Source organism: Prunus persica, chromosome G8 (genome assembly GCF_000346465.2).
Source record: "Prunus persica cultivar Lovell chromosome G8, Prunus_persica_NCBIv2, whole genome shotgun sequence".
Lineage (NCBI taxonomy): Eukaryota > Viridiplantae > Streptophyta > Magnoliopsida > Rosales > Rosaceae > Prunus > Prunus persica.
Genome location: NC_034016.1, coordinates 8,858,830 through 8,877,244, shown reverse-complemented (window position 1 = coordinate 8,877,244; position 18,415 = coordinate 8,858,830). Strand labels below are relative to the sequence as shown.

General features: G+C 35.6%; 2 protein-coding genes and 1 pseudogene across 2 annotated transcripts; all 3 read right to left on the bottom strand.

The window, feature by feature from the left end:
* On the bottom strand, positions 7,864-8,355 carry LOC109950830. Its single transcript, XM_020570968.1, has one exon. The coding sequence runs from the start codon at positions 8,353-8,355 to the stop codon at positions 7,864-7,866; it is 492 nt and encodes a 163-aa protein (XP_020426557.1).
* LOC18766500 lies at positions 10,171-11,121 on the bottom strand (annotated as a pseudogene).
* LOC18766485 (uncharacterized protein At2g29880) lies at positions 12,582-13,313 on the bottom strand. The gene is given in 3 exon segments (XM_020570967.1): positions 12,582-12,854; positions 12,950-13,153; positions 13,155-13,313. Coding segments are annotated over 3 exon segments (636 nt in total).

Below are 18,415 nucleotides of genomic sequence, written 5' to 3'. Positions count from 1 at the left end.
TACTAAGTCGTTAAAATGACGTCGTTAAATGAGAAACCACGTCGGTGTTAAGAAATTAAAACGTGTAAATTATATAAACCGACTTACATATTAAAATGACGTCGTTTAAAGCGTAAACCATGTCGTATGTTTTACTGTACGACGTAAAATATGTATTCCACGACCCAACCACCGTCGTTAAAAATTAATACCCTAAACCCATAAAATTAAATTATACAATTTAAAAAATTAAGTTTATAAAAGGTTTTATGGTTTTAAAGCCTAACATATACCCTAGACTACCCAAAAATTATACTTTAAAAATAAACCCCAATAAATAACAACCCTAATCTCTAAACCCTAGACTCTAAACCCTAAACCATAAAACTAGAAGTGATTTTATGACTCATCAAAACAATTTTGTTTTGGATGGTCATTTTAAATTTTTGTTATTCAAAATGAATTTTTTCAAGGTTTATGTGGAAGAAAATATATCAATGACTTCATAGGAGTTGACTTTTCAATTTTCTGATTTATTTTATATTTATTTTGAATATTTTGATATAAAAATAATAAAATATTCTTACCATACAACAAACCACGTCGGTGTTAAATAAATTGTAGACGTTGTAAATTGTAATAGACTACTAAGTCGTTAAAATGACGTCGTTAAAATGAGAAACCATGGCGGCTATTTAACTATACGACGTAAAATATATATTTTACGACTTAACCGCAGTCGTTACATAAACGTCGTCGATTATACCCTGAACCCTTAAGAAATTGAAGATATTGTAAACCATTAACGACTCAATTGTTCAAAGAACGTCGTCTAACTATTTTTTTACGTCGTATTTGTTTAAAACACGCAACAACAAAATACAACGGTTATTGACTTTATTAGGTCGTTGGAAAAGTATTACACGTCGGTTAAGCAATTTGTATGTTTGTTTTTTTTTTAATTTAAGAAAACCTCAACAAATTTTTACATTACATATTATAGAGAAAATTGGTACATTATACATAAATATCAAGTGTTCAATAATTGCCCTGTTTAATAATTTGGAAAACAAACTCTGCCCATTCATTCCGGACTTCATCAATGGCTTCTTGGGGGTATGAAGCTTCCTGGTTTCCCTTGGCATACTGCATAAACAATGACTATTAGGGTTTATAAATAAAAAGAAATTCAATCACATACGACGATATTTTTCATAACCGACGTAGTATATCCATTCAACGACGTTAATTTTACACGACCGTCGTTGATAATACAAAAAACGACGTGAAATGTATGAAGGTAATTTCTTCTTACCTTATTCTCAAACCCCAAGGAAGGATCCATGATGATGTCCCTCATGAAGCGCATTACATAATACCCGCATTCGACATTGCTGGGTTGCTTTGGTGTGCCTGAGAGAGTTTTCCAAATTACATTTTTACGTCCTGCTCGGGCTATGTGGGTATTATATATTTTTAAAGCACTGTTCACGATGTTTTTGGCCTCTTCATCGACCACACGATTTCCTGGCAGAGGATCCAGAAAATAGACGGTTTCTCTCTTTGCTCTTACAATCAGCAAAATCCAATGACGGCTGCACAAAATTAATATAAAAACGACGGTTATTTACAAAAACGACGTATTATAGTATTTCACACGACGAAGTAAAGTAGCTAACGACGACATTATATATTTATCACGACGATAAATAAATACTGACGTGGTTAGTAGTTTCAAACGACTAAATAAAATAAAACACCGACGTGGTTAGTTTATAAGCTGTCATTTATTGAAAATCATAAAAACAAAATCCTAAGGAGACTAACCCTGGATTGTAAGGCATCATGAAAATCTGTTCACCGTCTGTCTTCTGAAGTCGAGCTGCTACGAGTCGTGATCTTTCAGTTATTGTGCCAGAGTTGGCACTAACTGTAGCAGGGTCGATAAAGCCAACCATACTGCACATATTGGCTTTTTTCAAAACATCGTGTAAGTACCTAAACAAATAAAATAATATAAACAAGTCAGCACACAAAACACGACGGTTATGTATAAAAAAACGACGTATTATAATATTTCACACGACGTACTGAAATAGATGAGGACGTTATAATATATTTATCACGACGGTTGTTAGTTAAGACGACGTGGTTAGTTAGTTAAGACGACGCAATATATAAACCAACGAGTTATTATTTTAGAAGTACAAACCTCATATATACAGCCAATACAGTAGCTCCAATTTCTTCCATGCCTGCAAATTGTGTAATATCTTCAGGCAGGAGGAAGGTATCGCGCTCACCACCAAACACCTCCTTATCAATTGTAAATTGGAGTGTCTTATCCTCAGGCAGGAGTGTCGTTTCCACAAAACGACAAAGGGTTTTTAAAGAAGATGGCGCCTCCATATTTGAATAAGCACCAACTTCAATAACCTGTTTAAAGAAATAAAAAAAATGACGTGGTAATTCAATAAAGACGACGGTTTAAGTAATAAAACGTCGTCTTAAAAGTATTTAAACGACGGTGAAAAAACTGTCGTGGTAATTCAATAAAGACGACGGTTTTATGAATAAAGCGTCGTCTGAAACCATTTAAACGACGGTGCAAAAACCGTCGTTTAAATATTTTATTACGTCTTAAAAAAATTCCGCCGTCTAAGTTTTAAACAAACGACGGATTAAATAAAAATATCGACGTCTGAAATTTTGAAAAACAAATAAAAAAGGCAAAGTTATGTGAACATACCTTGTCGTCATGCTTTTCTTCATCTTCTTTCTCCTTTTCTTCTTCCTTCTCTTCATCTCTTTTTTCTTCTTCCTTCTCTTCATCTGGCTGATGTTTCCCCATTTTGGCAGTATCATCCTCCAAATGTAGGGATCTCACATCACCTCCAGAGCAGCTAGCTTTGTCAGACATTGGATTTTTGGGGCTTTGGCTAATTCTTGGTTTAAGCATGCTTGGATCAAAATTGGGAATTAATTGGGAAAGCTGACTCAGGAAATGCTCCCTCTCAGCCTCTACCAATTGTTTTGTCCTAGCCTCCATCCTTAAGGCCTCTTCCCTTGCCTTAACCTCCATCTTTTTAGTCTCTTCTTGAAGGAGAACTCTTAAACTGTCCTTCAAACGGTCGTCAAAGCTCACCCTCTGTGGTTTGGGCAAATTGAAATATTGCCTTGGGGAAACACCAGCACCAACTCCCCTCAGTCTGCCTGGATGCTCGGGGCCCAAAGCCATGGTCAGCACATCATTGCTGCCATCTACTCTGACTTTGCCTTCCGAGACTTGTTTCTGCAATTCATCCTAAAAAAAGATAAACAAAAAAACACACGACGGTTATTTATGTACAAACGACGTATTATATAATTTCACACGACGCAATAACGTATAAACCGACGTTATTATAACTTATCACGACGGTAGTTATACCGACGTGGTTATTTATTTAAAACGACGAAATGAATAAACAACCGACGTCTTATGCTATAATTAAAGATAACAGAGTAGTGATTCCTATTTAGACCGTTAACGACGTTTTTAAAAAAATTTCGACGTGGTAATATCATTCACACGACGCGAAAATGAACCACCGACGTCTTATGCTGTAATTACAGAAAACATAGTAGTGATTCCTATTTAGACCTTTAACGACGTTTTTAAAAACTTTTCGACGTGGTAATATCATTCACACGACGAAAAATATAACATACGACGTAATAAGAATAATTCACAGTTTAATAAAAATTTAAAACAGAGTGATAGTAGGCTTACAATTAATTTTGCTTTCTCTGCCACCTTTGGATCAGGGATGTTACCATGTTTGTCCTGTCTAGCTCTCTTCCATAAGGTAGATCGATCAATTTCTACCCCAGGCATGGTTTCCTCCAATTGATCCTCCAATCCAGCATATCCTTTTCGAGACAATCGATGATTGTACTCGAGTTTCTCCCTAATCTGTGCATGTTGAGAATGCACAGACTCAAAATCTTTGGATAGCCTTGAAGCTACAAAGGCATCCCATTGTGCTTTCTCTATGAATTTATATGTTTCAGGGGGTTGGCTTAATTTCTCCCTGTCATTGGTGTATGGAAGGATATAATGCCTCGTTAGTGTAGACTTGAAATCCTTCCATTTCTTGGAAGCAGAAGCTAAAACAGAGGTCTTGCCCCCTTGGCCTACGACAAAAGCCATGTCAACTGCTTCCCAAATCTGCTCCTTTATATCCTTGGGGATTTGGGACCATTTCTTGTCCACAAGTGGGATCCTGGAGCGTGCCAACACACCAATATACGACTGCATCTCAATATGTGCTTGGCCAACACCTTTCCCCCTTTTATTGTACTCAACAATTGGCCTCAGTTTCTGAAGCTTTCTCTTCACAACACGAGGCATTGTGCTCATACCTCGACCAGTCTTTGAATCATCTGAGATTGTTGTCTGGCTGGTTTGTTCTGTCTCAGCAGATGATGAAGCAAACTTCATCTTCTTCGAAGACTTCATCTCCTTCGAAGACTTATCTTGAGGAGCTACCATTCCAAGCTTCTTGGAGCCAGAATCCTTAGTTTGTTGTTGAGAAACCATTTTAACAGACAAAACTGCAAGTGAAAATATTTCAGGAAAACATTAAGAACACAAACGACGGTATTAAAAAAATACGACGTATGATATGATTTTAGACGACGCAATGAAATAATCTCAGACGTAATAAATGTTTAAAACCATTATTTATATAACGTCGTGGTATATATGTTCACACGACGTCAATAGTAATACACCGTCGTGGTAAACTATTATTTATATTTTATCGTCTATATTAGATACCAACCCTAGTTTCTTTTTCTTTATATTTTATCAAATAAGGGAAAAACAAAAACCATTGTTCAGCGAAATCAAACCTGCAATTAAACAAGCATATAAAAAAAGACTATTATTTTAAAAACAACTTTGTCAATTTTCAGACGACGCTAGAACAACTGATGAACCGTCGTGGTCTACCGTCGTCTTATTTAGTTGATGTAGTTGTCTTCAAAGTTGGAAACTTTCTCTCTTTGTCTGTATATTTTATCAAACTTGGAAAGAAGTAAAATGATTTTGGCCAGAAAAAAGGTAAAAAGATTTTTCAAACAAAAAACGTATGAGCATGCAAAACAGTAACCAAAATAGTGAAAATGAAAGCTTACCTTTTGCGTGCAATGAAAGCAAGAGGAAGATGATCGATGTTTAAGTTCAGAGACGACGAAGAAGACGAGAGGAAGACGATGAGAAACTCTGACAATGCTCTGACAAGGAAAAAAGACGAAAAGGTTTCTCTGGGAGATTGAAATTTTTAATCGGGTTTGGAAACAGTGCATGTGTAAGTCGAAAAGTTGCTTACATATAAAACCATTTCAAAAAAATAATACGGCGGTTACATTTAACTACGTCGTTTTTAACTAAAACGACGCAATATTTTTCATTCGACGTGGAATCATTTCATTTAACGTCGTTAGGTTTAATATAACCGACGTGGATTTTAATTTTTAAATTATGAATAGAATTTTTTTTCCCGTGACCTTTCAGTTTATTTTTCAATTACAGTGCGTTATAAATAGAGTTTTTTTTCCGGAGGAAATTTAAAACGAAGGAAATTAATATTCTGCAATATGTAAAGTTTCTTTTTTGGATGACAGATTTAAATAAAATAAGAATATAAAAACAACAAATGTGTAAGTCAAGTAGACGAAAAGTTGCTTACATATAAAACCATTTCAAAAAAATAATATGGCGGTTACATATAACTACGACGTATAAATTACAAAATACGACGGTACATTTAACTTCGGACGTGGTAAATAAATACGACAGTAGTTTGTAGGTACCGTCGTAGTAAACTCAAAAATTAAAGTACATAAGTAATAACTCGCGTCATGGTATATTATTTAACACGTCGTTTTTATTAATTTACCGACGTGGATTTCTGTAATATACGTCGATCATACCGACGTTGATTTTACAATTTAAACGGCGGTTTGTTTGTAAGGACCGCCGTTGGTTTTAAAAATTTATTCTATAAATTTGTCGCTTTCATTCATTTTCGGTTTACATTTAAGGTTCCAAGTTCTTCCTCTCTCAGTCTCTCATGTCTCAAAGATAATAATTTGGATGTTTTCTCAAAGAGAAATTGAGCTTACTCGCATCAAATATATGTCCACAAGAAGAAGCTTGTCAACTAGCCTTCTCACTTCCTTGATCAAGCCTGATAGGACACTTAGTGCTTCTGAATACTCCTTGCTTTCCATCAAAAGAGATGCAAGCCTGGCCTCCACTCGCTGTCGAAGGAAAGTTCGCTTCTCAGGGAAATCTGAAGATCAGATGTGCCTGATCCTCTGCTTGATTTTCTTGCCTAAGAAGATCCGTCGGATTTATTGTGATAGCCTCTTCCTTTATCCGTAGAGCTTCAGAAGAAGAAGATGGGTTTCAAGAATGCGATAAAGAATAGAAATGGCTTCAGATGGCCTCTAAAGCATGAGCAATTGAATCAGTAGTTTCTGGGAGATATGATGAAGACATTGTCAATGCTTTGAACTACACAAGTCCTGCAGAAAGATATGTTAAAGAAACTGAAACAACGGCGGTTTTCTGTTCTACCGTCGTCTTTTCTCGTCGTCTATATTAAGTTACGATGGCGGTAGATTTATAATTACCGACGTAGATTATTTTGTTAAACGTCGTTAAGTGTACTACAACCGACGTGGATTTTAATTTTAAATTATAAATGGAGTTTTTTTTCCCGTATTCTTTCAGTTTTAGTTTTCAATTCCGAAGCGTGATAAATAGATTTTTCTTTCCCGAGGAAATTTAAAATGAGGGAAATTAATGTTCTAGAATTTGTAAACTAACACGACGCAATATTTGCAAATCTGTGTCATCTGTTAAGATTATGATGTGGAACAGAGTTCCATCTGGTAAGATTTCGTAACCCTTGGGATCTCAGACAAAACTGATTATGTCGGCGGTGTTCTATATAAACCGTCGTGGTTATTTCAATTCTTGTCATTAAGTAGATCTACCGACGTAGGATAAGAAAATCAAAGAAAAAAATTGTTAACAAAAATTCTTATTAAGACGACCGTTAAAATTAAAGGTACGACGTATAAAATGAATAAATACGACGATAAATTTTATTGTACGATTTAAAGATAACGTAGTAGAACTATACGAGAATGACGTCGATATATTTATATTTTCCGTCGTTGTAAATTAATTTAATACGGCGATATTTTGTATTTTAAAGCCGTGGATTTGTTTGTAATTATACGGCGTCTTATACGAAAACCTCGTCGTGTTATTTTATGAGTAAAAACGGCAGTTTTTATTGAAATCGTCGTCTTTACTTTCTACGTCGGTCGATTCATAACTTCTGCCGTTCTTTGTTGGCATTGATTTTACACTGAGGAAATCTGTTTCAAATAGACGTCGGTTGTTTAATTATGTACGTCGTTGTTTTTGAACAGCCATTTGAAACTCCATTTTTTAGTTGTCTAAGGTTGTATTACACGACGGTGTTTTTGAAACCGTCGTCTTTTTATAAACCACGACGGTTTTCACTTAGACCGTCGTTGTTTTCTGGTCGTCTTTTTCACTTTTTGTAGTAGTGAAAGTACATTAAGGTCGTTGTGTGAACCGGGCATTCCAAAATAAGAATGCCAAATGCATGTGTCAAATGAAGCTACGGCCTCAAGAATAATAGTTGGACGACCATGGTGGCCCACATAAGCTTCATGGTGAGCAGTTGGACAATTCTTCCATTCTCAATGCATGCAGTCTAAGCTCCCGAGTATGTCGGGAAAACTGCACTTTTGGCCCTTTCTCGAGAGCCTTGCAAGGTCGGCTGGTGTCGGTGATCAAAGGTACTCTTCGCCATATATTGCATGGATTGTATGGCAAAATCTCTTCAAATTCTCAATAGATGTGGTTTTTGCAATTCTTAGGTTCTCATCGATTTGATCGGTAAGTGTTCCATATGCAATCATACATAAGGCGGCTATTAACTTTTGATTGGTGGACAAACCGAGATTTCCACAAGCTTCTCGTCGTTGTTGGAAGTAAGTGTCGTAGTTGATGACTTGTTCTAGGATTCGGTTGAACAAGGAAGGCCTCATGCAAAATCTCCTCTGGAACTTATCTGCATTATACACAGGAGTGGCACAAAAATAATCTTTCATAAGGCGCATATGGCCAGCTTCTCGTTCTCTCGGTACATACCTCCTTCTTGATGACGACCCACCATGTGTTGCCTTCTCTAATTCTTTTGCTGTGATATCTCCCATTCTACGAACATCTTCTCCATAATTTTTGTCGGCAGAATCGGTGTCAAACAAGTGTTGGTTGCTCATTCTATTGTGGGGAAGGAAGGAGAAAGAACTTCAGATAAGATGGATAATTTTGATGAAGTGAAGGTAGAGATACGTTTGATGAAGTGAAGGTGGAGATAGGTTTGATATTGATAGGAAATCAATGATATCTGTATGAGAATCAAAGGGGTGAGATAAAGATAAGAGAATCTGATCCAAGGGTTGAGATGAAGATAAGAGAATCCGATCCAACAGTTGAAGATTAGATCAAATTCTATCATGTCGTATCTTGAATTGTATGCAAATTAGAAACAATAATGGATGTTGAATTGTCTGCAAAATTATGATAAGATACCAACGGTTTAGATTAAATGTACTTTACAATCCAACGACTCTTTTTGGATGAAATCATATCTTTTCCGAATTTAAATATTTTTAGGTCTATTTGTTTGAAAAAATAAAATGAACCTAACACAGACAAAATTAATTTTATAAAGTTAACACAAAAACGAATTAAGACAAAAAAAAAAAAAATTCAATTATACATATCTCTTTATTTTATTTTATTTTATTTATAGATATCTTTAGATTTACATCTTCCCCACTATAGTAAAAACAACATTTACAACCCCTGGAGGTATAAAGGGGATGTAAAAATGGCTTTACACTCCAGAAAATACACCCTCCCACTGTGGATGCTCTTATATAGGATAGGTTGTTTGACTTTCTTTTGTGTAATTATATTTTGTTTTACCCTGCAGTTGCACATAGTTATCCTATATCCCGAATATAATACTGGTTTTGTTTGTTTGGATACAAAGGATAGAAAATAAATGAAAAAACCTAATTATAGATATTGCATATGGGATCAACTGACTCATCCCGTAGTGCACCTCTTATGTAGATATTTGAAGATAACTCATCAACATCATCCATAATTTCTTTGCTTGCCCTTTTAAATTTGCACATACATTTTTTTTTTGGGGGGCTTTTTCATAGTGTATTCTTTGTTTTCTTTAGTGGTTTTATTTTTGGATTTATATGAAGCCTAGACAACCGTCATCATCCTCAATCAATCCTCTAATGCCAAGTTCCACCTCCAGCTCATCACCATTTCAAATAGGTGTCCTGCTCGTATCTCGTCTTCTTCTTCTGCCATATCTTGAACAAGAACACACATAAGCATAAACATCCGCCACACCCAACAATCAATCTCCTTTTGAAGAAGAAGAGGCGTGATGTTCATCTTCTCCCAAAAGAGAAATTGAACAAACGTTAGAATCATGCACATGAGAGTGAGATTTTTATGGGGTTTGGTATTTATATCACCCACTCAAAAGTCCCACACAATATACCATTTAATGAAATACCTCAAAATTGGTAAGCTTTTGAATACCACTGTACTTTTTCTTATCTTTTAAAAATCCTAATTGAATACCACCGGACTTGTATTGATTACTTAAAAATCCTAATTGTATACCACCCGACTTTTATTGATTACTTAAAAATCCGACCAGAAGACTTGTATTCAATTAGGATTTTAATAGATTGTGATCACATGATTTTAATGTAATGGATTTCAGCAGGATTTGTAATTACAATATTTTACTTATGATTTTAATAGATTGTAATTACATGATACTCTTATGATTCACTTAGGACTTTTTTGTATTCTCCAAAGAATCAAAAGATTTGCTCTAGGATTTCATATGAAATAAAAAATTATATACACATGAAATAACCAAATAATAAAAGTAATAACAATAACGTCATATAGCAACTAGACATGGCTTAAGGAAAACAAAAGTTATTCAAGACGTAATAAACATTTGTTGAAGCTTCATCTCCTCATATGACCTAGATAGCATCTCTCCACATAGCTGAAGCTATGCTAGCTCTCCATGTGTTAGCATCCTCTCTTTGTTGGTCTTGGGTTTGATAAATCAGCTCAAAATTGTCCTCTTCATCAACTGGTATTGATGAGGATGAAGATGATGAAGATTCATCAGTTGGCTCAATAGGAAATTCATCGGAACGACACTCCTTACGAAGAAAGTTATGTACTGATGCACATGCCAACACTAGCTCTACTTGTTTTTTAAATAGAAATGGAGGAGCTGACTTAAAAAGTATGAATCGCGATTAAAAATACCAAATATCCTCTGATCACATTCCTAAAGGACGCACGGCGAAGGTTGAACAACTCATTTTCATTTTCAGGATCACGACCATGACCTGCAAAATCTTAGAGATGACATCACACACCTTGAAACGGAGCTAAAAATTGGCGTCGGTTGGCAAATCCACAATCCACAAAGAAATAATTACCTAATTATATAGTATATATATATATATATTAGTATGTCACATAGAAATAAAAACGTATTTCCCACCAAAAAGATAAGTATTTACCTTGAGGAACTTTAAGACCATTCCTCCTTGATAGAGCATCACTTAACACTTTTGAATCATGAGCCGAACCCTCCCATCCGCTAAGGACATACATGAATTCCAAATCAAAATTGCAAGCTGCTAATACATTTTGGGATATATTTCCATGTCGATTACGATAGTTGCTGACATCGCGTCCCGTCATTATTGTTGGAATATGTGTTCCATCAATAGCTCCAATGCAATCCTATAATAATTCAAAAATGTAATGGTATAATAATAATAATAATAATAATAATAATATGATAGTAACATTAATAATAATATTATGGAATGGTTGTCATTTACCTTGAAATAAGGATAAAACCTTGTACTTTCTCTTATTTTAGCTGGCACTCCTGATCGTGGTTTAGCCATTAACTCAGATACTATTGTATTTAAAGCCCTCAAAACTTTGTGAAAATTTTCACTTGTGGCAAATTGTGATTGCCCAAATGTTTTACAAATGACACAATATCAAGAATTTTGACTGACAATTTGTAAAAATGCTGCTAGCATTTCTTCAACACAAATATATCTTGTGTCCTTTAAGAGTATTTTCTCTCGAAGGATAGTGCATAACTTTTGGAACACATCAGGATACATCCTATATACATGTTGGAAAATTGCGAGATCATCATTCAATGCCTGATGTATATAATTATATCCAACGGTAGTAATTTGTCGTCGAGTTAGCGAACGCTCAATATGTCCTTCATCCCCTTCAGACTGATGTAGCACATGTATTAATGTTTGAGTTTCCATAAGTAAAATCTTAATGCCTTCATCAAAATTCTTCATCCAATTCTTCATCTATTTCCTGTTCATCAATTTCTTCTTCCTCTCTATCATGATCTTCATATATGCTCGGGTATGACATTGTATGTAGATATTAAAATATATGCTGTGAAAAAAAAATATCAAAATTAACCAAAAAATTAGGAATTGCAGAAAGTGACATTATTTGTAGAATTCAAATACATGAGACTACAAAGAAAATAAAAGATTAAAAATTAATTCTTTATCATGTAATTCACATGCTTATAAAAAATAAAAAAGAATTCACATACATATTAATTAGAACAATCAATTTTAATGAAATGAGAGCTATTGTTTCTAGTGATTAATGGAGACGTACTGTCTGCATGAGGACCTCATATTACTCTGTATAGATGATAGTTTTAGTTGGTCATATTACTTTATCGTTTCTAGTGATTTTCATACATATTATTTAAGTTGGCCACCACTTTTTGTTTATGGTGTGAAAAAAAATAGCATATTCATGGAAATTAAAATACAACAAATTAAACCAAATACATAGTTCAACCAAAATGACACCACCAAAATACATAGTTCAACAAAAATAGGAAAAAGTTCAATCAAAATACAACAAATTAAACCAAATACATAGTTCAACCAAAATGACATAACCAAAATACATAGTTCAACAATTCAAAGTAAACAATTCTCACCCAAAAACCAGGGTGATCCAAATAACAATTCATCCCAATTTGAAGGATATCCAAGATGAGCGCTCTTCGGGTGACATCTTCAAGAACATGTCTTGTTTTACTTTAGTATTAAGCAATTCAACCAACTTGTATTGAACATTGTCATCCAAGTTTGGTACATCCTTCATAGCATCCCAAATACTATTCTCTCTATTTCTTTGTCTTTTCTCCATTAGAACATAGATTTTCTCAAAATTGGTGGATATGGTTTCAAGAACTTTGGCTTGATTGGTGGAACCAATTGAGTTAGAACTCCCTTCATACTCGGATCTACTTCGCTTGTTTTGACTTGTTTTTCCTTGAGGAGCCTCAAAACCTAAAGAGGACTCAAGGGGTGGTGTAGATTGGTAGGGTGATGAAGGTTGGAAAAAATGGTTGATAGTGACTTGGTGCTACAAATGTCTCATTGGCAGCATCATATATAAAGCCTTCCATCCCAAACTTTAGCTTTTCCTCGTCCCTAAAAGTTGTTGCATCGGTATCATTAACACCTAATGCAAGTGAACCATTCCCAGTAGCAGTTGCACCCCCAACCATAATTTTTAAATCATCATAATTAGCAACACTTTCTGTCTGAAGGTTCTTGTGACTTGGGTGGGACTAGTAAAGAAAAAAAAATTGATAATTGTTAATATATTATAAATAAAATATTATACCAAACTAGTAAGTGACATAGCATATAATATGAAGCTCACCTTCAAGTAATTTTCCCATACTTCATCACTAGCCGTGAACTTGTTTGTAATTGGGTCCCACCCAAATCCAAAGTTGTTACGCATAAGAGTAGTCATTTTGTCAAATTGCCTCTTATACCATCTCATTCGGCTCACGATATTGTTATATGTTTTAGGAGACATAGTTTTCTCATTTAGGCGAGGAATTACTCTTTTTTTTATTTATTGTTTGCTTACTTATTGACCCATTAGTTTCACGCCATCCTCGACTGATACCATCAACCAATAGCTCTAACATGCAATCGCTTTCTTCCTTGGTCCAAAGTTCATAATTATCGGAACTTTTGCCTTTTCCTTTGTTCTTTCCTTGTTGTGAATCCTTCATTTTACTACATCATACACGTAAGAGAAACTTATTTTACTACTATATCATATATCACACATAATTTTCACAACTTTACGTCAAACAACAATGATAGAGTCAAATAAGCACATGAGAAAAGGCAATTAGTATAAATTCATACTTGCAAAAAAAGAAAGTCCTAAATTTTTAGTGATGTGTAGTTACCTGGATACTCTTGAGCCAATAAAATATGCTTCAATCTTCTTATAATGATACACCAATCTGAGCAAATAAAAGTAAAGATTAGACTTTTATTAGTATGTAATAAATATCATTGCATATATAACTTGATAAACTTTCATTAATTGATTGGTATGTAAACTCTTGATTATTTTTCATGTTCTAGAGGCCCAAATGATTATTTTTCATATACTTTCATAAATAAACTTTCATGTTGTGTAGTCTCGGTGGTTCTATATGACCTTTCTTTGGTCTTTATTAATGAAAGTTCATCTTTATCAAAAATAAAAAAAATAAAAAAATCGTAGCACAGTGGTCCTTTTCTCCCAAGTGGGACTAAAAGACCAAACACTATGTAATATCCCACATTGACCAACGGAGAGGGGGTGATGTGCCTTATATGTACAAGACCGCCTTCATCTAGCATGAGGCCTTTTGGGAGCTCACTGGCTTCGGAGTCATGGAAACTCCGAAGTTAAGCGAGTTGGGGCTAGAGCAATCCCAGGATGGGTGACCCACTGGGAAGTCGCTCGTGAATTCCCAGAAACAAAACCGTGAGGGTAGAGAGGGGGGCCCAAAGCGGACAATATAGTGCTACGGTGGAGCCGATCCAGGGGTGTGACACTATGCATTCAAACCAAGAAATAAAGCATCCTAACGCAAGAAAATTTCCTACTGATGGACTTCTTCTAGTCATTCCACCGTCCACTATTTATTAGTGTTATATATATAATAAAAAAAGATAAGAAAGACTAGTTTTAGATCAGAATAAAACAAGGAAATCTCAACGATGATAAGCATCTGTGCACCCAGTGGCTTCTACTAACGAAACGTTTTTACAAAAGTAATAAAATATTATTTTATGAAATAATAATAAAAAATCATTCCTAAATGGGTAGTGCGCAACAAACCAACCAATCGTTACAGATTGATTTCTCTGTCTGTTCCACGGCAAAGGATGTATGTAGGCTTTGCAACACAGATAATACAAATAGAGACAAAAAAAATAGTAACAAGCATGTGAAGAGAAAAGATGAGAACCTTGTCCACAGCAAAGGATGTCTGTTCATTTTCTCCCAAAACAAACCAACATGAGAATCAGATGTAATAGGCTGTGATTTTTTATGGGGTTTGGTATTTATATCACCCATTGAAAAGTCTCACAGAATACATTATTTAATGAAATACCTCAAAATCGGTAAGTTTTTTAATACCACCGTACTTTTTTTAATCTTTTGAAAGTCCTAATTGAATACCACCAGACTTGCATTGATGATTTTAAAATCCTAATTGAATACCATCAGATTTTTATTGATTACTTATAAATCATAATTGAATACCACCAGAATTTTAAGCTTCAAAAAAATCTATTAAAATCCTAATTCAATACACCCCCCTTAAGCTTCAAAACAATTAATTAAAATCCCAATTGAATACACCCCTAAACCCACCCTACAGTACAAAAGGTAAAGACGGAGACATTAAGTAACCGAATCTGGGAAGTGTAGGGTGGTGTGTTTAATTGTGATTTTAAGAGCATCTCCAACTGATATGTCAAATTGCCACATGGACATGAAATGACAAAAATTGAAGGTTAAAATTGCTCCAACAAAATAGTCAAATCCTACATGAATTTGAAGGCTAGAAGAGATATGTCAAAAATAACATATCAAAAATCTTGATGTCAAACATTATTTTAATATTTTTTTAGTCATGGATCCCACTATCATTTACACTTTCAAAACATTATGCATCATATGAGCCCTATTTGTGTAAAAAAAATAAAATAAAATAAGATGATGTTTTGCATTTCGAGTAGGGTTAAATTTTTTCCAAAGTGTCAAATTGCCACATAAGCCATCAAATTCAAATTTAACATTTTGCATGCTTTAGTCTCATATCTGGATGTTGGGTTTTATTTTGATCTCACGAAGAATATGACCTTTTCTTCCCTAAAAGTTTTGAGAGAAAACGAAATCGTTTGTCTTATGCTTTTAAATGTTTTGCAACTCCTAAATGGTGCATTTGATTTCAAACCCCATACACACAAAACTGTTTCATTTTGTTTCCTTCTTCTTCTTTTTTTCGTTTTGAGAATATGGAACTGGAAGTGTGCCATATTTATTGTGAAAAAAATAATCAAAATCAAATGTGGCGCAATCGTAGGACGCCACCAATCAGAAACATTGACGATGTGCCTTTCAGCTGCTACCACGTGTCATTCTTTACAATTTAATATTTAATATTTTCTAATTTAACTTTCTAAAATTCAAAAGAAATAAACAAAAACTCAACTTTATTTCGAAACAAACTAAAACACTAGTTGATGTTTTATAACCTAAACTAATGTTCTTTGATCCACCAATTATCGTGAATTTAAATGTGTGGAATCATGATTTTAGACCTTCATAATCAAAGATCATGTGGTAAAGAGTTTGTAGCAATTTTCGATGAATTTTTCTGATTTTTAAATATTTTTATATGAATAAATTTGAACAAAGTAATTGTTTGGGCCCAAATTCGGCACGCCCAAGTCCAAAAAACAGGCCCATGATAAAATTGCATGCCCAGCCCAAAGACTTGAGGAAAAAACAAAAGTAGGATCCAAACAGATTGGGCTTCACACCAAAAATGTTGAAAACGAAGCCTCAGCCCAAAGAAAGCCCAAATGTGGAAACTTTCGAAATGGGCTTCAAAGATCAGCCCGTAATTTTTGTTAGGTTCAAACCCAAGGGATCAAAGACACACCCACGTGATTACCTCAACTTTGAAAAAGTCAGCAATTCCAACTAAAGTTTAAAATGTGAGAGGGACGTCTCTGAAACACTGCCAATTGAAGATCAAAAACCCATATGTGTTCGAGATTTTGCTCCAAATCAATACACCATCTCCCAAGGAATTCACGGATCACGCTTTCTAAATTAGAACGGGAAACAGGGAACCATTCAAAAAATATAAAAAAGAAAAAGAGCCAAACCGCCATAAAAAAGCCCACACAGACGGTGACATTGGTTGAATTAGAAAGCTGCCACCCAGGAAACCAGAGAAGGGACTGCTTTAGGAGGTGGCTGCTCAGAACCTATCTGCCTTGATTGATAAGAAACCCTTCTTACTTTACATTATAAGAGATCTTTTTGCCGCCCATTATTTAGGATTAAAAATTACCTCCTTAGGAGCGTCTCTTATAAAAACGAAAGTAGGCAAAGAAACAAAGGACACTCAATTCATCAATCAATAAAAAAAAAAACAAACAAGAAAACAATCAAAAGCTCACTTGGATCCCAAGAGAAAAACAGCTTTAGATCAGAATTCCAAAGTTCAGACTTAGAAAATAAATCTTCTGAAAACGAGATCCCTCTCGTTACAAATTTGGTTCAGCAAAAGCCAAGACAAACATAGTTTGAGTTTTCGCAAATATGAAAACCTCAACAAATTTTACAGCACAGTTCCAGCTTACTAAATCCTCGAGAATAGCCACTTCTGTCCCTTCAAACTGAAGAAGCTGCAGTTCTGCCCGCTCAAAAGTCTCCCAAGGCTTGATGTAGATTGAAGCTCTGCCAAAATTGAACTTTGGTATCGATTTACAGCTGAAGCCAAGCAGCTAAAGTTGTTGACAGCACAGTCCAACACAGACATACCCAGTCCAGCCCGAATCAGAAGTTTCTACCCAGGCAGAAATGGGATTCCAGCCATATTTTTATCTTTCTAGAGTTGATTTCTCCCTTCTTAATTTTGTAAAAGGCAGTTCTGCTTGAAACAGTCTACTTTTCATTATCTATTCTGGCCAGAACAACCATTTGATACTGAGATAAATTATGAAAGTCATCACCAGTCTGAGGCAAGAAAAGAACTTACTTGGGAGATATTCCTCACCAAAATTCACAATCATTTGTTTTAGAAGTCAGTAACTTGAGGCGCAAGTTATTCACTCTAAAAATAAGTCTGCTAGAATTTACATTACTAGCAGTGGCACGCTCACACACCAAAGAAAGTTGACTTGTCGACCAACAAGTGGTCCCCAAGCCAGTGGGGAACTTCGCCCTTCCACCTCAGGAGTAAACACCAAAACGGGTGAACAATTTGGCACGCCCGGTGGGACTTCTCAGTATACATACCCTGACAGAATCATTCACAGATTTACAAATACTGGAAGATCTAGCCAGAACCCACACCAGATATGGAGAAAAACAAGATGGTTCTCAGGGAAGGCCTCGAGTCAGAAGAAAGCGATGCCAGACAATCTGCCCACGCTAGTACAGGAAGTAGACGTTCCAGGACTGGCTCCAAAAAGATGAATCAAATACAGGAGTCAGTACTCCGACAAGAAATCACAGTACAAAGGAGCCAGGACACTCTCAATAACATGACAGCCATGATGCAATGGCAGGTAAACAGACAGTTCCAGAAGGACCGAGAATCCGCCATGGCCAGAATCCCAAACCCAGATCCTGTAATCCAGCAGTTGGATTTCCCTTATGGCCCTCCGCCAGGACTAACATGGCCATACCAGGAAAATCCCCTAGTTGCACAGATGGCTGGAGTGCCAGACCACAGAGAAATTCAGGCTGGTCCGAGGGAAGGAGCCCTTCCTAATCAAGAACATGAAGCCCCAGCCCAACCAGATAACCTGGCACTGGCTCAGAACCAGCCAGAACCTCAGCCCATTCCACCTCATGTGGCCCCACATGATCAACCTTTGGCGCTTCTGCCTGAACCACCGGCAGTATTGCCATATAGACCCAGAAGGATGGACCCTAATCCATTCCCTCCACCTGCAAGAGGGAGGAGAGGCCGATGAGGGAATAACCTTTTTGCTAATCATGACAGGAATAGACCGGGGGCAAACTGGAGGAATCATCTAGAAGTCGAAGAGCAGGAAGAAAACAGGGAGGAAGTTCCACCCA

Coding starts and splice junctions, on each gene's coding strand:
- LOC109950830 (XM_020570968.1), bottom strand. CDS start 8,355: ATGAGCAACCAACACTTGTTTGACACCGATTCTGCCGACAAAAATTAT.